This window comes from Jaculus jaculus, chromosome 8, assembly GCF_020740685.1.
Source record: "Jaculus jaculus isolate mJacJac1 chromosome 8, mJacJac1.mat.Y.cur, whole genome shotgun sequence".
NCBI lineage: Eukaryota > Metazoa > Chordata > Mammalia > Rodentia > Dipodidae > Jaculus > Jaculus jaculus.
The window spans coordinates 12,673,594-12,697,470 of record NC_059109.1 but is presented as its reverse complement, the minus strand read 5'-3'; the positions used below and the strand labels follow the sequence as shown (position 1 = coordinate 12,697,470).

At 50.8% G+C, this 23,877-nt stretch overlaps 2 protein-coding genes across 4 annotated transcripts in view; one reads left to right on the top strand and one right to left on the bottom strand.

Moving 5' to 3' along the window:
* The window catches only part of Tmem63b (transmembrane protein 63B), a 36,470-nt gene extending 30,978 nt beyond the window's left edge, over nt 1–5,492 (bottom strand). For 2 of the 3 annotated variants that reach the window (XM_045156948.1, XM_045156950.1), the window contains exon 1: nt 5,114–5,240. The gene's annotated coding sequence lies outside the window, so the exon portion shown is untranslated. Of the gene's footprint in view, nt 1–5,113; nt 5,241–5,402 lie in introns of those variants that run through there. The other variant, XM_045156949.1, reaches the window with a different exon arrangement.
* A 237-nt stretch (nt 5,493–5,729) lies between these two features.
* Nucleotides 5,730–21,550, top strand: Mrpl14 (mitochondrial ribosomal protein L14). Its single transcript, XM_045155746.1, has 3 exons — nt 5,730–5,782; nt 16,449–16,540; nt 21,056–21,550. The coding sequence occupies exons 2-3, from the start codon at nt 16,470–16,472 to the stop codon at nt 21,420–21,422; spliced, it is 438 nt and encodes a 145-aa protein (XP_045011681.1). The 5' UTR covers nt 5,730–5,782; nt 16,449–16,469; the 3' UTR covers nt 21,423–21,550.
* Nucleotides 21,551–23,877: the final 2,327 nt, after the last annotated feature.

Below are 23,877 nucleotides of genomic sequence, written 5' to 3'. Positions count from 1 at the left end.
CTCTGCAGACAGGAAAACATCATAAAGACAATTTGCACTCCATGTCCCTGGGGAGATGGGGATGGGGCGTTTGTTCTCCGATTTGAAGACTTGTGCCCATGTGTGTGTCTGTGTGTGCAAGAAACTAGGTGACTGCAGGGCACTGTGTGGCAGCGAAGGGCGTTGTGGTCTTTGAGTGGAGGTGCACATGTGGGTGTGTCTGGGAGTCTGGGTGTGTAAACATGAAGCACACAGATCCCAGGGCACTGTGGCAGGTTAAAGGTAAGGTTATCTTGGGGGAGGGCGTGTTCTGAGTAGCCCCTTTCTCAACTGCTAAACTCCAAAGCATTCCAGAAGTCTCAACTCTGCTTCGCACTCCAAGCTCTGAATGCACCTCCCTGCCGCTGGCTCCTCTTCTCTGAAAGGCTGGGCATTCTGGGACCTTCTATATTACGTGGCTCCCCTGGGGTGAGGGTCCAGCTGGATACTTGATAACAAAAATCCCCACGTCCCTGTGCTCCCAACTTCTCTACTGCTACGAAGCAGCCCACCCTTGCATAAATGCACCAGCAGACGGGGTGAGCTGGGCACACTCAGATCATTCATTGTCCCCATTTGCGAGGGAGGAAGGAGGGACCAGGGTGGGGAAGCAACTTACACTAGGGCACAGGGCAGGTAAGGAGTGGAACTGGGCTGGCGGCCATGCCATGCCAGCTGACAGGGTGACTTCTAAGTTCTTAATCATGGGGGGGTGGTGGTGGTGGCAGGGGCTGGGCTGCTCTTCCACTCCACAGACGTATGCCTAGCCAGCTGCATGCCCATGTCTCTAGTCCAGCAAAGAGGCTGCAGCTGGAACTGTGAGGTGATGGGGACTTTGGACTGGCTAAGTTAAGGCTGTCATTTCACTATTAAGGAGTGTGTGAATGGAATGGTGGGGGCAGTGAGGACTCACAGGTTAAAAAGCTACCCTCCCCACCCCTTGGGCTGGGGAGATGGCTCAGCAGTTAAAGATACTCGTTTGAAAAGCTTACCATCCTGGGTTTGATTTCCCAGTAACCATGTAAAACCAGATGTACAAAGTGGTGCATGTGTCTGGAGTTTGTTTACAGTACCAAGAGGCCCTGGCACATCCACACACACACTATCTCTCTCTCTCTCTCTCCCTGTCTCACAAATAAATATATTTTTTGCAGTTTTTTTTTTTTTTTTCTTGTTTAGTTACTGGAGACCACTTAATTTTGGCGTGGGCTCCTAGGAAGGCAGGAAGGAAAGATGGAAGGCTAACTCTGTGTGGTGGTTTGATTCAGGTGTCCCCCATAAACTTAGGTGTTCTGAATGCTAGGTTCCCAGCTGATGGAGATTTGGGGATTAATGCCTCCTGGAGGCAGTGTATTGTTGGGGGCGGGCTTATGGGTGTTATGGTCAGTTTCCCCTTGCCAGTGTTTGGCATACTATCCTGTTCCTGTTGTCCACCTGATGTTGGCCAGGAGGTGATGTCCACCCTCTGCTCATGCCACTATTTTCTCAAGCCATTATGGAGCTTCCCCTGGAGTCTGTAAACCAAAATAAACCTTTTTTTTTTTCCCACAAGCTATTCTTGGTCGGGTGATTTCAGCCAGCAATGGGAACCTGACTGCAACACACTCTGTTACTGTGTAACTTGGGCCGAGTCTTCCAATCTGTAACAAAGTGATACTACTATCTTGCCTATCCTTGGAGGATTCTGGAGAAAGGGGCAACAATGTATCCACCAGCGAGGTACTCTCTGGTGACATGTGCCCAGGGTGCTCTCTAACTTAAGACCTTCCTGTCTCAGCCTCCCGAGAGCTCCCGTGACAGGTGTGCACCACCGCTTTATTTCACTCTTATTTTCTGCAAGGCACTGTTCTAAGCACTTTGCAAACGAAACATGTTTGCTTCTGTCACAACACCCAAACGGCCACTGAGGCACAGAAAGGGTATATAATGTGCCCAGGCCTCTGGGCTGATGTGTATACCTCTCTCTCTCTCTCTCTCTCTCTCTCTCTATCTATCTATTAATCATCTATCTAAGAGAGAGAGTGTGGCAGAGAGAGAGAGAGGGAGAGAGAGAATAGGTGCACCAGGGCCTCTAGCCACTGCAAACAAACTCCAGACACATGCACCACCTTGTGCACCTGGCTTTATGTGAGTACTGGGGATTCGAACCTAGGTCCTTCGGATTTGCAGGCAAGTGCCTTAACCACTGAGCCATCTCTCCAGCCCTGCTGTATATACTCTTAACCACTGCACTCTGTGCCTCTTCATATGGGGGGGGGAGCACTTTCAGTAGGGCTGGGGGCTGCTTGCACTGGCCCTAGAGAATGTCACACCCTCTGTCTACAGGCTGGCTTTTCTACTAGTATAGAGCTCCTAGACCTCTGAGGCGGGGATAGAGGACAGGTGGTACAGCTCTTGGCTTCTGGGCAAAGTACTTAACTACCTCAGGCCTCAATTCTTTGATCTGTAAAATGGGGACGATAATCCAGCTGAGTGGGTGTTTGAAGGAATAAACAAGATATAAAGCTTTTAGGGGTTGGAGAGATGGCTTAGTGGTTAAACGCTTGCTTGTGTAGCCTAAGAACCCAGGTTCCAGGCTTGATTCCCCAGGACCCACAAAAGCCAGATGCACATGGTGGCACATGCAGCTGGAGTTCATCTGCAGTGGCTGGAGGCTCTGGCACGCCCATTCTCTCTCTCTCTCTCTCTACCTCTTTCCCTCCCTCTCTGTCACTCTCAGATAAATAAAAATAAAAACAAAACAAAACAAAACAAAAAAGATAAACCAAGGTTCTTGCCAGCAAAACCAAAGGACCTACGTTCAATTCCCCAGGACCCACGTAAGCCAGATACACAATGCGGCACATGTGTCTGGAGCCATTTGCAGAGGCTAGAGGCCCTGTGTGTGCCCATTCTCTATCTGCCTCTCTCTCTCTCTCTCTCTCAAATAAAAAAATATTTAAAAAAAAAAAAAAGAATTCACGTTCAGGCTGGAGAGATGGCTTAGCAGTTAAAGCCTACAAAGCCCAAAGACCCAGGTTCAATTCCCCAGTACCCATGTAAGCCAGATGTACAAGGTGGCACATGCATCTGGAGTTCGTTTGCAATGGCTAGAAGCCCTGGTGCATCCATACTCTCTCTCATGAATAAATAAAAATAAATCCAGATAGATAGATAGATAGATAGATTCCAAGCATTTGGGAGGCGGAGGCAGGAGGATTGGAGTTTAAGACCAGGCTTGGCACATATTGAGTTCCAGGCAAAGTTAGGCTTCATGAAACCTTGTCTCAGCAAACAAACAAACAAACAACAAAATAGCTGTTGCTATTAATGAGACATGGAATACAAGGGTTGGTTTAATGAGGGAAAACTACTAAAAATCAAAGTAAAAGAAAACAAGAATTTAATATAATAGCCATATGATAGAGTTCCTCTGGTCAGGCAGGACAGCTCTGTTTCAGCCTGAGGGTTTATTATTGTGTTTACAGACTAGCGGCCGAGAACATTCCTAAATTCCTGGGCCATACCCCATCCACCTGCAGCAAGCACGGGAGGCGATGCTAGGTCAAGATGGGTCAGAAGTTCAGAGCAGAGAACCCATTATCGATCAGGTGTCAGGCAAGGTGCCAGGCTCTTTACCTCTGCTACACAGCTGGGTCCCAAAGACAACCTTAGTAAGACACAGATGCAACCAACCACGCTTTGTAAAGGAGACAGCTCCAGACAGGTTAAGTAACTTGCCAAGGTCACGCAGCTCACGCAGGGCAGACCCAGGCTTCGAACCCAGGCTTCTGTCACTCTGTTCTACTCGGAAGGTTAACTGTATGAAGTCCAAACAAGGAATTCTTGGCAACTTATCACCTATCTTCTACCTCAAAACATCCCCATACCACCCCCCCCCACAACCACCCACAGGTCAAGTCATCACTGGGTGAACTAACAGCATGCCCCAGCATGTGTCAACTGGGGCATGCCGGGGCCTGGACCCTCCGGTGCCCTGGAGGACAATGATGCTGCCAGCACGCCCCCACCTGAAGCTTGGCAACCACCCCCACTCCCCTCCTCGCGTGTGCCTGGGAGGCAGGGTTGTGGGGCCCCCCTCCTCAGGAGATGATAGGCACAGTCTTTAGCTAGCTAGCTAGCTATATCTCCTTCCCTCCCCGCTGCCGCTTTAACACCCGGGTCAGGCCACCAAGGGATACTGGGTAAAGAGTCCCAAACCCTTAAGACAGCTGGATACACAGGTTTGCCCAGAGTCACCAGACCGCGGCCCAGGATATCCAGGCAGATGGCAGCACAGAGCCCCAAGGGCAGCCAGCCCCTCTGACCTCTCCTCCCCACTTCCCAAGCGTCCTTCTCTTAGGTGGGGAGCACGGCGGCGGCAAGCTTTGGGACAGTCCTCCCTAGGCCATCCAGGCAGCCAGGAAGGGACAAAGCGCGCCCCCTCCCTTCTCCCCCCCCCCCTCTTTCAACAGGGCCTTTGCCCACTCCGGATTGGCGTCTGAATCTTCTCCCCACCGCACCCTCCAACGCAGGCCCGGGCGGTTCATGAATGAACTGCACTGTGTGGGGCGCAGGGAGAGAGGACACGCTGCCGGGGCCAGCCGCCTCTCCAGCCAGCACCCCCCTCCCCACTTCCAGCACACCACCACCCCAGAAGGGCCAGGGAGGGGGCAGCAGCGGCTGATCTCTTACCAGCACCCGCGAACCTAACCCTTGCCGGGAGCCCGTGAACCCCCCTGTTAAAGGGGTGGTTGGTGGTGATGGGGTGGCCCGGGTAACCAGGGAGAAAAATAAAAATATAAATAAATAAATAAACAAATAAAGAGAGAGACCCGAGGGCACCGGACTTGGCGAACCCAGGACCCAAAACTCGGGGGCGGGTGGCTCGGTCCAGCGGCTGGTGGGCGCAGCTGGAACCCGGGAGGGGCACCTTTGGGGCCCGCGCACCTGGCCCGGGCAGGTGGGACAAGAGTGGCATCAGGGGCCCGGGACGGGGAAGGAGAGGGGGGGATCCCACACGTCTTGGGGGTCTCCCGGGGTGTCGGTGGGGGTGAAGAGGAAGGACGGCGTACGGGGGGGGGGGATGGCCTAGGCAAGGGGCCCGAGGACTCACATTTGTCCAGGGATGGTGCGGGTTCTGGGGCGGGGTGGTGGCGGGGGCACAGCGCGCGCCTCCGCTGGGTCCCGCGGGCCTCGGGCACCTCTGGGTCCCGCAAGGAGGTGGTGGTGGAAGGGAAGGGGACGCGCGGCTGAGTCCGGGTTATTTATTCATTATTATTATTATTACTGCTATTATTATATACATATATTTTTCTTTTCCCTTTTGGGAGCTGGGAATCAAGAAGAGGGGAGGCTGGGGACGAGGGTGTAAAGCGGGGGGGTGGGGGGGGTCGCGTACTCACCCCCAGGCGCAGACTCGGCTCCGGCTCGGAGCCCCGGCTCGGGGCGGGGCGGGGCTGGGGAGGGGGAGGGGGAGTCGCGGGGCGGCTCGAGCTCCGGGGCTCCTGCGGCGGCCGCGGCACTGGATGGGGGAGGGGGAGCGGGAGGAGGAGGAGGAGGAGGAGGAGGAGGGAGAGGGGGCGGAGCCTCCCCAGGGCCCGCCCCCTCTCACGCAGACACACGCAAAGGTGCGCGCGCGCACTGGCGGAGCTCCGCCCCGGCGCGGCCGGGACGGCGCAGGCGCAGAGCGCGGGGTGGGCGGGGCTAAGGGGCGGGGCGGGGCCGTGGGCGGAGTTTGGCTCCGTGGGGGCCCGCGGCGGGATCTTCCGGGGCGGCGAGTGCGGTATGCCGGGGGCGCCCTTCCTCTGCTCTCACTCTCTCTCTCTCTCTCTCTCTCTCTTTCTTCCCTGCACTCGGGGAGGGTGCGTCTCCCCGGGCGGGGTGCCGGGGTGTGAGCACCGGCCGCAGTGGGCGAGCCCACGGGCACGGGCTTGGAGGCCTCGAACCTGCGTCCTTCTTGCTTCCCTCCCACCCAGCCCTGGCCTGCGGGCTGCCCGCGGCTTCGGAGCTTCCCCCTCCAGCTCACCCCTCCCCACCATGTCCCCAGATGCGCTCACACACCTTGCCTAGCTCCTAAACGTGCAGGAGCCGGCCTGGGTCGGGGTGGAAATGGGGAGCGCGGTCAAGCCTTGGCCGAGTGGCCGGTCCCTGGGACGTGTGTGCTGGAGTTTCTCTCTCATTCCGTCCACTTTCCTACTTAACTGAGCCTGGAGGATGAGTTTGTGAGACGCCGCTGTGGTGTGAGGTGCATGAGTCTTTGCTTTCACTTAGGTCAGGTTGTGGAGGGGCGCCTTGTAGCCTGGGGGGGGGGGTTCCCTGGTTTCTCATTTTACCCAGCAGAGATGGACAGAGGGAGAGAGAGAACGACTCTTTCTGTATGTCACCACATAAAGACGATCATAAGGGACACCCACTGTTTTAATGTTAGGATCCTGGAGCCAAAAAAAAAAAAAAAAGGAAGTATTGCCTTCTACCGTGAAGTTGACTCCCTTGAGAAGTAAAGTGCATTTGTAGAGGTTACAAGGCAGAGACAGAGTCACCTTGGGGTAGTTGGGAAATACTGGCCTCCAGGGTCCAGCATTCACTGATGGACATAGACAAGTACAAGTGTCCCATCGTAGCTGATAATTATCTTTATTGTTGGGACTTTTCTACGGTTCATTTGTAGCTTGTGGAATGTAGAGGTAAGATGTGGTCTATTGACAGTTTTTCTTTTCTTCTTTTTAAAAATATTTATTTATTTATTTGAGAGAGAGAAAGATAGAGAATGTGCGCCCAACAGCTTCTAGCCCCTGCAAATGAACTACAGACACATGCGCCACCTTGGGCATCTAGCTTACATGGATTCTGGGGAATCAAACTTGGATCCTTAGGCTTTGCAGGCAAGTGCCTTAACTGCTGAGCTATCTCTCCAATCATAGTTTTTCTTTTAAAAAATATTGTTCATTGAGAGAGAGAATATGAATTAGCATGCCAGGTCCTTTAGCCACTGCAAAGGAATACCAGATGCATGTGCCATTTTACTTGGCAAGCAAAGGCATCTCACTACTGAACTATCTATCCGTGTTTTTCAAACTGTGAATCCCACTAGTCACTTGAAAATCAGTTTAATAGATTATGGCCATCGTGTTTAGTTGAGCTGGGTGTGGTGGTGCATGTCTCTAATTTATTTATTCAATTTGAGAGAGGGAGAAAGAGGCAGGTAGAGAGAGAATATGGGCACGCCATGGCATCCAGCCACTGCAAATGAACTCTGGACGCATGTGCCACCTTGTACATCTTGCTTATATGGGGCCTGGGGAATCGAACCTGGGTCCTTTGGTTTTGCAGGCAAGTGCCTTAATCACTAAGCCATCTCTCCAGCCCTGGTGCATGCCTTTAATCCCAGCACTCCCAAGGCATCACTGTGTTGGATGATCACTGTGAGTTCGAGGCCAGTCCGAGAGACTACATAGTGAATTCCAGGTCAGCCTGGGCTTGAATGAGACACTACCTCAAAAAAAAAATTGAATATATCCACTTATAAGTAGCTTGTCTTGGCACTTGCTTCAGGCACACACACCCATGGTAGATTATTACATCCTGTACAGTGTGTTTGCTTCTGTGTGTCACAGAAAAGTCTGTAAAGCATTGATCTCTTTTATGTCCTCCTGTTTGCCTCTTGCCTTCTTCAGCCTGAGTTTTCAGGCCGATCAAAGTGTTCACACAGAAGCAGTTAATACTACCAGGAATCTACTGGAAAGAATAGAATGGGGTCCAGGGAGTGGTGTAGTTTCCCTGTGATTCCCAACATCTGGGAAGTGGATGCAAGAGGAACAGGAGTTCGAGATCACTCTTGGCTGGACTACATGAGGCACTTTGTCAAAAACAACAGCAGGGCTGGAGAGATGGCTTAGCGGTTAAGCGCTTGTCTGTGAAGCCTAAGGACCCCGGTTCGAGGCTCGGTTCCCCAGGTCCCACGTTAGCCAGATGCACAAGGGGGGCATGTGTCTGGAGTTCGTTTGCAGAGGCTGGAAGCCCTGGCGCACCCATTCTCTCTCTCTCCCTCTGTCTTTCTCTCTGTGTCTGTTGCTCTCAAATTGCCTAAAGATCCAGGTTCAATTCCTTAGGCCCCACTTAAGCTAGATAGATGCACATGGTGGTGCATGCATCTGGAGTCCCTTTGCAGTATCTAGAGGCCCTGTCATGCCCATTTTCTCAAATAATAAATAAGTGAAAAATCTACAAGGGCTGGAGAGATGGCTTAGCAGTTAAGGCGTTTGCCTGTGAAGCCTAAGGATCCCAGTTTGACTCTCTAGGACCCATGTAAGCCAGATGCACAACAGGGCACGTGCATGTGGGGTTCGTTTGCAGTGGCTGGAGGCCCTGACGTGCCCGTTCTCTCTCTCTCAAGTAAATAAATAAATTCACAAGAGGTTTGGTGGGGACAAGAAGTAGAATGACATTTTTTTTTGTTTGTGTTGTCAAGGCAGGGTCTCACTCTGGCCCAGTCTGACCTGGAACTCACTCTGAGGCTCAAGCTGGCTCAAACTCCCAGCAATCCTCTTATCCCTACCTCCCTAGTGCTGAGATTAAAGGTATGAGCCCGGTCCTCTTTTTTTTTTAAAGAGTCTCTCTCTAGAACAGGCTGGCCTTGAACTTACAGCAGTCCTTCTAGCCACCATGACCAGCTTCAGAATGTTTTGTTCCCCCTCCCCCTCCCCCATGTAGCATCTCACTCTAGCTCAGGCTGACCTGGAATTCACTATGTAGTCCCTGGGTGGCTTCAAACTCGCTGCGATCCTCCCACGTGTTGAGATTAAAGGCGTGCACCACCACACCCAGCTATCTCTCTCTGATTTCTTTGAAGTAAGGTCTCACTCTAGCCCAAGCTGACCTGGAACTCACTATGAGGCCCAGGTTGGCATCCTCCTATCTCTGCCTGCCTAGCTCTGGGGTTAAACATGCTTTGTCTTTTCCCCTCTCCCTTCCTTCCTTCCATACATCCATTTGTCTGCCTGTCTTATCTGAGTCAGGGTCTCATGTAGCTCAGGCTGGCCTTAAACTTCCCATCCCCTACTTCCACCTCCCAAGTGCTGGGATGATTCCTGGCTTTCCCTTCATTTTAGAGGTTGAAGGTTTGTCTGGATGATAGCTCGCTCTGGGATAACTTCAGGTCCGTCAACAATGGTAACCAGTGTGTGCAAGAGAGGAGTGTGACTCAGGCTTTGTGGTGGTGTTCTGGGTCAGGTAATTTGCTGATTCAGGAGAAGATGCAGGTAGCTTGTTACTCAGCAAGGAAATCAGGACGATAGGGAAATTCCCCACCAGAATTTTTTTCTTTTTCTTTTTCTTTTTTTTTTAAATTTTTGTTTATTTTTATTTATTTATTTGAGAGCGACAGACAGAGAGAAAGAGGCAGAGAGAGAGGAGAGTGGGCACGTCAGGGCTTCTAGCTGCTGCAAATGAACTCCAGACGTGTGCACCCTCTTGTGCATCTGGCTAATGTGGGTCCTGGGGAATCGAGCCTCGAACCAGAGTCTTTAGGCTTCACAGGTAAGCGCTTAACCACTAAGCCCTCTCTCCAGCCCTCTTTTTCTTTTTTAGAAAGAGATATAGAAAGAATAGGTGCGCCAGGGCCTCAAGCCACTCCAGATGAACTCCAGACACATGCTCCACCTGGCGCATCTGGCTTACATGGGTACTGGGGAATCAAACCTGGGTCCTTATGCTTCTCAGGCAAGTGCCTTAACCACTAAGCCATCTCCAGCTCTGCCGGTTTGCTTATTTGAGAGAGAGAGAGAAAAAGAGGCAGAGAGTGAGAATGGGCATGCCAGGGCCTCCAGCCACTGCAAATGAACTCCAGATATCTGTGCATCTGGCGTACGTGGGTCCTGGGAAATCAATCCTGAGTCATTTGGCTTTGCAGGCAAGTGCCTTAATTGCTAAGCCATCTCTCCAACCCCCAAACCTTTTTGTTTTAAGTATTTTTTATATTGTATTTATTGATTTGAAAGATAGAGGCAATATAGATAAGTGTGTGTGTGTGTGTGTGTGTGTGTGTTTGTGTGTGTGTGTAAGTAAAACAAGAGAGGATGGGTGCACCAGGGCCTCCAGCAACTGCAAATGAACTCCAGATACATGTGCCACTTTGTGCATCTGGCTTATATGGGTAATGGGAAATTGAACCTGAGTCCTTAGGCTTTGTAGGCCTTAACCACTAAGCCATCTCTGCAATCCTCCATCAGAAACTTTAGATTTCTTTGTTTGTTTTTCTAGGTAGGGTTTCGCTCTAGCCCAGGCTAACCTGAAATTCACTGTATAATCTCAGGGTGGCCTCAAACTCACAGTGATCCTCCTACCTCTGCCTCCCCAGTGCTGGGATTAAAGGCGTGCACCACCACACCTGGCTTTAGATTTTTTTTTTTTTAATTTTGCCATTGAAATAGGGTCTCACTGTAGCCCAAGCTGACCTGGAATTCATTGTGTAGACTCAGGCTGGCCTGGATCTCATGGTGATCTTTCTATCTCTGCCTCCTGAGTGCTGGGATTAAAGGCATGTGCCACCACACCTGGCTCCCATCAGAAAGTTTAAAAATCATGTTAGCTGGGTGTGGTGGCACATGCCGCTCGCCACTTGGGAGGCAGAGGGTAGGGTGATTGCTGTGAGGTTGAGGCCAGAGTGAATTCCAGGTCAGCCTGGGCTAGCGAGACCCTACCTTAGAAAAAAAAGTCAGTCATGTATGTCTTTGGAAAGGAGAGGAAGCACTTTTCTGTGTCAACTTGAAGCTAAGAAGCATCTCAGGGCTGTGTGATCTTAAAGTGACTTGGTGGTGTAGCCCTGCGATCGAGTATTGAGGCTGCTCTTCCCGGCCAGCACCGGAGAATAGACTGCTTACCCTGCAGACGTGGTGCCTGCTGGGCGATCTTGAGGGATTCCCCAGTGAAGTGGAAACACTTTAAAAAATTTATTTATTTATTATTTTTTTGCCGGACATGCTAGTGCGTGCCTTTAATCCCAGCACTCGGGCGACAGAGGTAGGAGGATCACTGTGAGTTTGAGGCCACCCTGAGACTACATAGTGAGTTCCAGGTCAGTCTGGGGTAAAGTGAGACTCTACCTTGAAAAATAAATAAAATTTAAAAATATTTATTTGTGAGAGAGAGTGAATGGGTGTGCCAGGGCCTCTAGCCACTGGAAACAAATCCCAGGTGGATGCTTCACCTTGTGCACCTGGCTTACGTGTGTGGTGGGGAATTGAACCTGGGTCCTTTGGTTTTGCAGGCAAGCGCTTTAACCACTGGGGCCATCTCTCCAGCTCTGGAGGCACTTTCTTGAGAAGCCTCTGCCCTTCACAGTGACTCCTGCTTGATGGAGCGTCCCTGGGACCCGCAGGGAGGCTGGAGCAGAGAGATGCTTCCGGCCAGCAGCGTGTTCTCTTTGGTTCCAGAACCTCTCTCTTTTTTTAAAAAATTTTATTTATTTATTTGAGAGCGACAGACACAGAGAGAAAGACAGATAGAGGGAGAGAGAGAGAATGGGCGCGCCAGGGCTTCCAGCCTCTGCAAATGAACTCCAGACGCGTGCGCCCCCTTGTGCATCTGGCTAACGTGGGACCTGGGGAACCGAGCCTCGAACCGGGGTCGTTAGGCTTCACAGGCAAGCGCTTAACCGCTAAGCCATCTCTCCAGCCCCAGAACCTCTCTTCTCAGCTCTCCTGTGCCTCTGACATCTTAACCTTGGCTTCTTGCCACTGGGCCATTTAGGTCCTGATAGCAAGGAAATACGTACTTGATTAAATAAACTGTCTTGTGTATTGTTTCCCAAGTTTGACCATACCAAGACTGTTAAAAATTTATTTTTGGATTATAGATGCCTGCCTGCTGTGAATCAGGGGTGGGAAGCTAGATAATCAAATCTACACCTTAGTTAAGTGTAGGGATACATGTAATCCCAGCATTTGGTAGAGGCTGGAGCTCAGGAGCCCCTGCTGCAAATAAACAAACACATATTTTTAATATTTTAAAGACTTTTATTTTATTTGAGACAGAGAGAGATTGGGCACGCCATGGCCTCCAGCCTCTGCAAACAAACTCAACACACGTGTGCCACCATGTGCATCCAACTTATGTGGAACCTGGGTCCTTAGGCTTCGCAGGCATGCACCTTAACCACTAAGCCATCTCTCCAGCCCAATATTTTATTTGTATTTATTTATTTGAGGAAGGGAGAAAGAGGCAGAGAGAAAGAATGGGCCCGTCAGGGCCTCCAGCTGCTGCAAACGAGCTCTAGACACATGTGCCTCCTTGTGCATCTGGCTTTTGTGGGTCCTGGAGAGTTAAACCTGGGTCCCTTGGCTTTGCAGGCAAGCTACTAACTGCTAAGCCATCTCTCCAGCCTAAAAAATATATTTTAAAAAAGAACAAATTACATCTTCTTTTGGCCTCCACACACATACTATAGAATAAAAATAAAAAATTAAAGTTTTCTTTTTTATTTGTTTCGGGTTTTTTTTTTTTTTTTTTTTTTTGAGGTAGGGTCTCACCCTAGCCCAGCCTGACCTGGGATTCACTATGGAGTCTCAGGGTGGCCTTGAACTCATGGCGATCCTCCTACCTCTGCCTCCCGAGTGCTGGGATTAAAGGCGTGCGCCACCACGCCCGGCAAAGTTTTATTGTTTAAACAAATAACCCTAGATTAGATTGAAGTAAATTGTTCCCCCCCAGTGTTGGTCTGCATTTCAGTTGATTCGGCAAGTAATGTCAGTACCTTTTTTTCTCAAGGTAGAGTCTCACTGTAGCTCAGGCTGACCTGGAATTCACTCTGTAGTCTCATGGTGGCCTTGAACTCATGGCAATCCTCCTACCTCTCCTCCCAAGTGCTGGGATTAAAGGCGTGCGCCACCACGCCAGGCAATGTCAGTATTCTTGACGAACAAGTGTGAGTTAACAGTTAGAGAAATAGGTATTTAAAGTCACCATGTTTATTCTGTTGAGCAAGACTGTGTGTTCAGGAAGCTGACTACTGGTTGGGGTTCAAATTTCAGCCATATCACTTCTTGCTGTGGCATCTTGGTCACATTATTTAACCCCTCTGGTTCTCATTTCTCTGTGTGTGACAACGAGGCTATTAATAACATGCACTACATCGAGGTTTTATGAGCCTTGAGTGAGATGGCAGTGTAAAATACTTCCTCTGACGTATTGTAATCACCCAACAAATGTTCCTAAAAAAAAAAAAAATCGAAAAGGGGGGCTGGAGAGATGGCTTAGCGGTTAAGATGCTTGCCTGCGAAACCTAAGGATCCAGGTTTGATTCCTCAGGACCCACGTAAGCCAGATGCACAAGGTGGCGCATGCGTCTGGAGTTTCACAGTGGCTAGAGGCCTTGGCACACCCATTCTCTCTCTCTCCCTTCCTCCATTTATCTCTAATAAGTAAATAAATAGTAAATCATTAAAAAATGAAAAAGGGATGTGATGATCCTCAGTGCTTCAAGGGAGCTGCAAGGTGCAGACGGAGTGGAGTGTCCTTGGGGAGTGTCCTTGGGCTGGGTCTGCGTCTGGCTTCCCATTCTGTCCTTGGCTGGTTGTGGGTGGGGCTCTCGATCAGGCACTGTGAAGTGCCATGTGAAGAGAAACCGGCAGACAGGCATGGAGTGCCTGGCCCTGTGCTAGGTGCCCCGGCCAGCTTGTCTCTGGGCTGTGGGTGAGAAGCCAGCTCTCAGCGGTTGGGTGGCTCGCTCAGGGTCATGCAGCTAGTACAGTCACCAGTCTCTGATTGTGTATGCGAGATGTTTGTGGTTTCCTGGATTAGCTGCCATCTTCTGCTTTTAATTTCCTGATTGTGCCGGGCGTGGTGGCGCATGCCTTTAATCCCAGCACTCGGGAGGCAGAGGTAGGAGGATCACAGTGAGTTCCAGGCCACCTTGAGACTACATAGTGTATTCTAGGTCAGCCTAGGCTAGAGTGAGACCCTACCTCGAAAGAAAAAAGAAAAAAAATTACATATACATATATATCTGATTGTAATGACACTTGGCCACTGCTTTGTGAGTTTGAAGGAAAATACTTGGGAGTAAGCTGGGACTCAAGCTGAAGGCTGAACTGTAGTTGATAGGCATGTCTGGAATGTCAAGGGGTGCTCGTGGAAGTGGCAAGTGGAGGTGCTTTGAAGCTGGATGAAGCCAAGCTGCGTGCGCGCATGTGTGCGGTGGAGGGGCGCGGTTCAGCAGAGCTCTCCGGTGCACCACCCATCTGCAGTGGAGTGGCTGGAGGGCAGGTTGGCCTTGCTGCTGGGATCACTGGCTTTTTTTCTTTTTAATTTGAGCTAGGAAGAGGCAGATAGAGTGATAGAAAGAAGCAGATAGAGAGAGAGAATGGGTGTGCCAGAGCCTCCAGCCTCTGCAAATGCACTCCAGATGTATGTGCCACTTTGTGCATCTGGCTTATGTGGGTCCTGGGGAATCAAACCTGTGTCCTTTGGCTTTGCAGGCAAATGCCTTAGCCACTAAGTCATCTCTCCAGCCCCTGAGGCACACACGCACGCACGCACACACACATTTATCAGAGAGAGGAGAGCAAATAGAGAGAATGGGCACGCCAGAACCTCCAACTCCTGCCGATGAGCTCTAGATGCATGTGTCACCTGGTGCATTTGGCTGACATGGCTGCTGGGGAACCGAACCTGGGTTCTTAGGCTTCACAGGCAAGTGCCTTAACTGCTAAACCATATGTCCAGCCCATGGGGCAGGCAATGTATGTCTATAATTTATTTATTGGGGGGGGAAGGCAGATAGAATGGGCACGCCAGGGCCTCTACCTACTGCAGATAAACTGCAGTGCTTGCGACACCTTGTGCATCTGGCTTACCTGGGTACTAGGGAACTGAACTTGGGTACTGAGGTTCACAGGCAAGTGCATTAACCACTAAGCCATCTCTCCAGCTGATGGGGCTGGCTCCCTCACCATGCCCCATCACTGTGCCCGAGTGATGCTCAAGCATCTTAGGACTCTGCTGGTGTCTGTTCACCGGTGCCAGGGAGCAACGGGTTGGGGTTCTGCCAGCTCGGCAGTCATGCCTCTTAGGTCAGGGCAGCTCTTTTGTCTTGGGTCTACTTTCCCAAGCCCACCTGAAGCTGTAGGATGGTGTTGGGAGATTTTCCATGTCACAGTGCCGTTTGGGAGCCTGACCCAAATATAGACCTTGGTCAGTGCCTTGGCAAGGGTGGCCTCTGGCTCTGCTTTGCTGACCTTGGCCCCTACAGGTGTCCTGGCTTTCACATATGGGGGAAAGGGCAGCTGCTTAATCTCATTTTTTTCTTTTTGTGGTCCTGGGGATTGAACCCAGGTTTTTGTGCAGGCTAGGCAAACACCCTCCCTACCACTTGGCTATGTTTATTTATTTTGAGAGAGAAGCAGATAGAGAGAGAATGGGGGCCGCCAGGGTCTCTAGCCACAGCAAACAAACTCAAGACGTATGTGCCACCCTGTGCATCTGGCGTATGTGGGTACTGGGGAATTGAACCCGGGTCCTTTGGCTTCACAGGCAAATGCCTTAAATGCTAAGCCATCTCTCCAGCCCTCTTTCTTGGTTTTTCAAGGTAGGTTCTCACTTTAGCTCAGGTAGACGTGGAATTCACTTTGTATTCTCAGGTGGCCTCAAACTCACAACGATCCTCCTACCTCTGCCTCCCGAGTGCTGTGATTAAAGGTGTGCACCACCATACCTGGCTTCCAACTCTTTTTTTTTTTTTTAATACTTTTATTTACTTGAGAGAGAGAGAGAGAGAGAGAGAGAGAGAGAGAGAGAGACAGTAAGTATAGATGTTCCAGGGCCTCCTGCCACTTCAAACAAACTCCAGATGCATGTGCCACCTGTGCATTTGGCTTCACATGGGGTATTGAGTTGAACCTAGGTTGTCAGGCTTTGCATGCAAGTGTCTTTAACCTCTGAGCCATCTCTGCAGCTCCTCAAGTGTTTGGATTAATATTTTGCCCTTGAACTAGTACCCAACTAGACCCTGACCTTTTGGTCCTTCCTCAGGCTCTTGAGCAGCTAGGATTACAGGCCTGGCTAGTCTAGGGAGTAAAAATGAGGTTTCAGAAGATAGACCAGTGCCAACAAAAGGTTGGTGTGCAGCGTCGTGGTCCCCTTGGGAAGCAGCTGCTGGCTCGGTTACGCCAAAGGACCTCTCTTCCTGCTGCCTGTGGAGGTGATGAGTGGCCACGGCCTGGTCTGTGCTGGGGTCTTGCAGCAGGGTCACTGAGGGCCCCGAGTCAGCACGAAGCAGCAGGATTGAAGCTGGGGTTCGTCTTAACCACCGCTGATGTCTAAGCACCAAGATCTCTGCTTAGCGACCAATGATCCTGCTCTGCATGTGCCGCCTCGCACTCAAGTCCCCACAGAAAACTGGCCCTGAGCAAGGACTCTGACTGAGAAGTCGATCTTTGTCTCCCTTTTCCCTGCAGAGTGGCCCTCTTGGGAGTCCCATGGCCGTCTTGACTGCGCTCTGGAGCCCCTTCCGCTGTGTCAGCAGAGCACTTGGCCAGCGCTGCTTCAGGTAACTGCTCCATACATTTTTTTTAATTAATTAATTAATTTATTTATTTTTATTTATTTTTAAATTTTTATTAACATTTTCCATGATTATAAAATATATCCCATGGTAATTCCCTCCCTCCCCACCCCCACACTTTCCCATTTGAAATTCCATTCTCCATCATATTACCTCCCCATTACATTCATTGTAATTACATATGTACAATCCATACATTTTTAAAAAATATTATTTATTTATTTGCAAGTAGAGAGAGAGAGAAGACAGGCAGACAGACAGAATGGGCCCACCAGGGCCTCTAGCCAGTTACAAATGAACTCCAGATGTATGAGCCTCTTTGTGCATCTGGATTTACGTGGGTACTAGGGAATTGAACCTGGGTCACTAAGCTATGCAGACAAGTGCCTTAACAACCAAGCCAGCCCCTGAACCTTAAATTCTTTTTCTTTTTTTCTCTTTTGGTTTTCCAAGGAAGGGTCTCACTATGGCCCAGCCTGACCTGGAATTCACTGTGTAGTCTAGAACTCATAGCAATCCTCCTACCTCTACCTCCTGAGTGCTGGGATTAAAGGTGTGCACCACCACGCCCAGCCTAAACCTTAAATTCTTAAGTGTCCTTGGATAAACCTTTCATCTGGACTGTGTGTGGAAGCTGAGGGGGACGTTTTGGGTCAGGGCTGGGAATGTAGAAGGGATAGGTCAGGAGGTAGAGGATTCTGTTTGGCCTGTGGTGGAATCTGCTGCTTTCCAGCCCCCCTGTAAGGTTCTTAAAGTGACAGCTTTTGATCCTGTCATTCTCCAAGAACATTAAAAACCTTTCTTGGAAAAAAACAAAACAACAACAACAACAAAAAAAAACGTTCTTGGGCTGGAGAGATGGCTTGTCGGTTAAGGCACTTGCCTGTAAAGCCAAAGGATCCTGGTTCGTCTCTCCATGACCCACATAAGCCAGATGCACAAGGGGGCACATGCATCTGGAGTTCGTTTGCAGTGGCTAGAAGTCCTGGTGTGCCCATTCTCTCCCTCTCTCTTCTCAAATAAATAAATAAAACATATTTTAAAAACAAAACAAACTTTCTTAAGAATGGAATTCTCAGGCTGGAGGGATGATTCAGTGGTTAAGACACTTGCCTGCAAAGCCTAACAGCTTGAATTTGATTCCCTAGTACCCATGTAAAGTCAGATGCACAAAGTGGTATATGCATCTGGAGTTTGTTTGCAGTGGCTAGAAGTCCTGGTCTCTCTCCTTGCAAATAAATAAATATTTTAAAAAAGCACTAAGGCCTTCATGACCCCACAGCAATCCTATCTTGGCCTTACAAGTGCTCAGATTAAAAGTGTGCACCACCACTCCCGGCTCCTTTTTAAAAAATATTTTATTTATGAGAAAGAGGGAGAATAGGCATGGCAGAGCCACTAACCACTGTAAATGAACTCCAAACACATGTACCCCCTTGTGCATCTGGCTTTCTTGGTTACTGGAGAATCAAACCTGGGTCTTTAGGCTTCCCAGGCAAGCACCTTCAGCCCTCTTTTTATTGTTTTTTTGTTTGTTTGTTTGTTTTGTTTGTTTTTTTGAGTTAGGGTCTCGCTATAGCCCAGACTGACCTGGAATTCACTATGGAGTCGCAGGCTGGCCTGGAACTCATGGCAATCTTCCTACCTCTGCCTCCTGAGTGCTGGGGTTAAAGGCGTGAAGTACCATGCCTGGCCCCCTTTTTATTTTGAGACAAGGTTTCACTAAGTTGCCTAGGCTGGCTTTGAACTTGTGAGTCTCCCCTTAGCCTCCCAGGTAGCAGGGATTAGTACCTGCACCTAGCACAGTAGGATTTTTTTTTATTATTATTACAAAAACAATACATGCCGGGTGTGGTGGTGCATGCCTTTAACCCCAGCACTCGGGAGGCAGAGGTTGGAGGATTGCCATGAGTTCGAGGCCACCCTGAGACTCCATAGTGAATTCCAGGTCAGCCTGGGGCTAGAGTGAGACTCTACCTCAAAAAAAAAACCAAAAAACCCCCACAAAAACCCCAAAACAAAAAAACAATACATGCTTGTCACAAAAAAAATCTCAAGCATGACAGAACTATGCTGCCCCCCAACTTTTAGACACCAAGACAGCCCCATGCCATCCGAGCTCCCACGCCACTGGCCCTAGGTGAGCCCTGCTTGGGCTAGACATCAGAGGTGACTGAGTACTGCTTCCTGGGTGAAAGAAAGAGTTCTCATGGTAGGCCACAGGAATGAACTTGAAAGCAAGAGACTACAAAACTGTGACGGGTCTTATGAGCAGAGCAAATAGTAGACGTTTACCCTGTGCCCAGTGGGTCTGAGGTGCAAGCTGCTAGGGAAGGCAGACCGGGTAGAAGGGAGGCGGGCACAGGCGCCGCCCAGGCCGCCCCGGAGTTTCCTGAGAAACCCTTCCCTAGACAGGAAGCGCAGTGGCAGCAGAGGGACGCGAGAGGAAGTCGGGATCGCCTGGGTTTGCAGTCCGGGTAGAACGTGCTGGAAGGAGCTGTGGAGAGTGGAACTACACAGGACTGCACTGTAGGAGAGAGACCAGCCTGCAGGCGGGGCGCATGAGCTGCTCTAACAGGAATGAGCGCGCAGAGCAGGGAGGGGCTCTGGGGCGGTGGAGCCCACCAGGAACATGGGACTGCCCCCCCCCATGAGGCTGCTCAGTGGTACCAGGTCTGCCTTTAACAGGTGCTCTGGAAAAATGCAAACAAACAAACAAAACACCTTTCTCAAAAGCCAGACAATGGACTGGAGAGATGGCTCAGCGGTTAAGGCGCTTCCCTGCAAAACCTAATGACCCGGGTTTGATTCCTCAGGATCCACTTAAAACCGCATGAATCTGGAGTTATCTCACTGTGTCTGCACTTGCAAATAAATAAATATTATTTAAAAAAAAAAAAAAGCCAGCCATGGTGACACAGCCTTTCATCCAGCACTCGGGAGGCAGAGGTAGGAGGATCGCTGTGAGTTCAAGGCTAGCCTGAAACTACATAGTGAATTCCAGGTTAGTCTGGGCTAGAGTGAGACCATACCACCAAAACAAAAGAAAAGGAGGGGAGCACGCCAGGGCCTCCAGCCACTGCAAAAGAACTCCAGATGCATGTGCCCCCTTGTGCATCTGGCTAATGTGGGTTCTGGGGAATCAAACCTAGGTCCTTTGGCTTTGCAGGCAAATACCTTAACCACTAAGCCATCCCTGTAGCCCAAAATAAAACATTTTTTAAAAAGAAAAATTGGGATCTTGACATAGGAGAAGGTCCTCATCTAAAAAAATAATTTTCCCTTTTTTGACATTTTCATAATTGGTCCTTTCCCCGAAATTACCCTCTTATCCCCCCCTCCCATTGACACCCTTGTACCCCATTAATCCTCATGTTTCATGTCCCCCCTTTGTCCCCACTGAATCAGGGTTGCTTACATGGTCATGAGTGGAAATAAGGTCATTTACTATGGAGTGGGCAGCTTGCATCCCTGGTGAGCGTAAGTCTCTGCTCCCAGCAGCATTAGCTGCCGTTAGCTCCTCTGGGAGCTGTGGGTCTTGTGCGCCCTTCCGTCATTGATGGTGAAGCACGGGCTGGCTCGACGGCTGTTATGGCCGTCAGTAGCCTTGCCATGTCCGTTCCCTGCCCCCTCCCACCCTCCTGCGTCACAGTCCTTCCCCTCTTCTGTGAGCCCTAGAGGGGTGGCTTGCGTGTCCCGTTTGGGCTGAGCACACGGTTGTCACTTATTATTGGGTTTTTGTTCTGTTTTGGTTTTGGTTTTTTGTGGTAGGGTCTCACTCTAGGCCAGGCTGACCTGGAATTCATTATATTGTCTCAGGGTGGCCCCGAACCACAGTGATCCTCCTACCTCTGCCTCCCGAGTGCTGGGACGAAAGGCGTGAGCCGCCACGCCTGTCATTCTTGGCAATTTTGCCAGAAGCTATTTATTGTTTGAGACAGGATCTCTGTAAGCTCAGGCTGGCCTGAAACTTTTTTTTTAAATGTTTTAAAAAATATTTTTATTTTTATTTATTTATTTGAGAGAGATGTACAGAAATAGGCAGGTAGACAGAGAGAGAAAAAATGGGTGCGCCAGGGCCTCCAGCCACTGCAAACGAACTACCGACGTGTGTGTCCGCTTGTGCATCTGGCTAACGTGGGTCCTGGGGAGTCGAACCCGGGTCCTTTGGCTTTGCAAGCAAGCACCTTAGCCACTAAGCCGTCTCTCCAGCCCTGGCCTCAAACTTTTGATGGTCCTGCCTCAGCCACTGAAGTGCTGAAATTAAAGGAATGTGTCACCACGCCTAGCTTGGACATGCTCAGTCATAAGAAAACTTGGGTACAGTTGAGTTTTTACAGACTTGTAACTTCCAGTGAGACTCCTGAGTTGTGCTCCTGACACCATGGGTGTGTGTGTGCCCGCGCAAGTGTGGCTGACATGCACTCTCCTGCCCTCGCTGACATTGCCCTGTGAACTACAGAGGCATAGGTTGCTGACAGTTTTTTTTTCTCCCACCAGCACCGCTGGGAGCCTGGGTGCCATCCAGAAGATGACACGGGTGCGCGTGGTGGACAACAGTGCCCTCGGGAACACCCCGTACCACCGCCCTCCTCGGTGCATCCATGTCTACAACAAGAGTGGGGTGGGCAAGGTGGGTGACCGAATCCTGCTGGCCATCAAGGGGCAGAAGAAGAAGGCGCTCATCGTGGGACATCGTATGCCAGGCCCCCGGATGACCCCCAGGTTCGACTCCAACAACGTGGTCCTCATTGAGGACAATGGCAACCCCGTGGGGACCCGGATTAAGACACCCATCCCTACCAGCTTGCGCCAGAAGGAGGGCGAGTATTCCAAGGTGCTGGCCATTGCTCAGAACTTCGTGTGAGCAGATCCTGGTAGAGCTGCTCCAACAGCAGCCCCTCGGCTGGAGGGAGCTGGGCTGAGTGGTGTGGCCCTCCCTCCCCACCAGGGGACAGTGTCCAGGGAAGGAATAAAAGTCTTCATGCATGTTTCCTTCCTGTGCCTGCTGGGAAGTGGTCATTAGATAAATGATGTTGAAACGGTTGAAAGACGGCCCCTTGCCCGGACTTGCGCAGAAGCAGCCAAGTCCTCCTTGACTGAAGCTGACACCCTGGGGCCTGGGCAGGAGGCTCAGTGAGTTCATCTTTTCTTCACTTGTTGGCTTCCTTGAGGTCATTAAGGACTGCCTTGGTTTTGAGAGAATGGGCACGCCAGGTCCTCCATCCGCTGCAAATGAAGTCCAGACACATGTGTCACCTTGTGTGTCTGGTGTATGTGGGTTCTGGGGAATTGAACCTGGGTCCTTTGGCTTTGCAAGCAGGGGCCTTAAATCACTAAGCTGTCTCTCCAGCCCTTCCTTGGTTTCCTTAATGGAATCTCATCAACTCACTTACAAATCGATTTATTTAAAATACTTCGGGCACTTATTAAAAGGAATGTGGCAATCACAGACTCTGTCTGCAGTTAGACCACCTGGGTTTGAATCAACTCTACCACTTACTGTTTTCTGCGCCTCAGTGTTTCTGCCATTAAAATGAGGCTATAGGAACTAGAGAGATGGCTTAGCAGTTAGGTGCTTGCCTACAAAGCCTAACTACTGGAATTCGATTCCCCAGTGCCCATGGAAAGTTACATGCACAAAGTGGTGCATACATCTGGAGCTCGTTTGCAGAGGCTGGAGGCCCTGGTACGCCCATTCTCTCTCCTCTCCTCTCCTCTCCTCTCCTCTCCTCTCCTCTCCTCTCCTCTCCTCTCCTCTCCTCTCCTCTCCTCTCCTCTCCTCTCCTCTCCTCTCCTCCCCTCCCCTCCCCTCCCCTCCCCTCCCCTCCCCTCCCCTCCCCTCCCCTCCCCTCCCCTCCCCTCCCCTCCCCTCCCCTCCCCTCCCCTCTCCTCCCCTCCCCTCTCTCCTCTCCTCTCTCTCTGCTTGGCATATAAAATGGGGCCACAGTGGCGGTACTGACCTGATGAGGCTGGCATGAGGGTTAAAGAAGCTGATGCCTGTGAGTGCTTAGAACAGTACCCGGCAGCGGGAAGTGCTTGGTGTTAGCAGTTTCCGATTGCTGTGGCTCTGGGGGACAAAGGGGAGTGAAAGCAGGCGTGGCTCTTGTCCTCCGTGGAGTGTCACAAGGGAAGCCCACGGGAATCACATGATTTCCCCAAGTGTAGCACAGACTTCGGGCAGGAATAGAGGCGGCCTTCTGATAGGCCTTGTCTTAGAAGCCAAAGTCAGGGCTACCTGGGGCCTGGGAGGCGGCCTGGAAAAGGACAAGAGGGAATGCTGTCTAGGTCTGCGTGGGAGCCCTGTGACCCGTTCGTCTGTGAATAATTAATGAGCCGTGTGCTCGAGTGCACTTCAGGAGCCCTAAGTGAATGGGCATTTGCTAGGGAGAGAGGAGGGAAGCTTGCTGATGGAGGGAAGCAGTGTGCCCAGGAGACAAGACAAGTACCAGGGCCAAGGGGGAGGGGGAGGGGGAAGCGGGCATGACTGCAGGAGGGAGATGGCTGACTTGTAAAGAAGAAAGCCTGGCGCTCTGGGTCCTGTTGTAGGCAGCACGTCACAAGCCAGAGAATGTGGTAGAGTGCAGCTGCTCACCTCATGACCTGGAACAGGAAGAGGCTGGGGTCCCATTACGCTCTTCAAGAGCACATCCCCAATGACCAAAGGACTTCGCACCAGGTCACCTCTCAAAGGTTCCACTACCCCACAGTAGCACTGCAGGCCGGGGACCAAGTCTTTATTTAACACGAGGGTCTCTGGGGGACTTTGCAGATCCAAGCGATAGCTGGCCTGAAGAAGCACAGGCCCCCTGGGAGGGAGGTTTCCTTAGCAAGGCATCGGGATGCTCTTGGCTCACTATTTAGCCAACAGGCTGCATGGGGGAGTCAGTGAAGTTAGCTCCACTCTGAAGAGGGGCTCGAGGAGGCCAGTGCAGGAGTCCTTACCTAAGATGCTGGTGCGGGTGGGTGGAGCCCCTGGAGGCGGATGCCTTGAGGAGATCCTGCTGACCGGGCTTGGGCACTAGGCCAGTACGGTCAGGACGATCAAGGATAGGTCTGTGGTTTTCTGGGTGGCAGGTGATTCTGAATGCTGAGCTAGGGTGCTCTTGGAGAAGCCAGAGAGGGCCTAGGAGGTGGAGTTCGTAGTAAGCAGGTGAGTGGGTGTGTGTGCCTTTGAGATGTCTAAGGCATGCTAAGAGATAGCTGGGTATAAATAGTCCCTTCCTTACATTATAGTCAGAATACTTGAAAACATTCACATGCATGGTGATCCCGTGACTTCCAGTTCCAAGTCCTTCCACGATCTCATGGGCCTTGTCTTT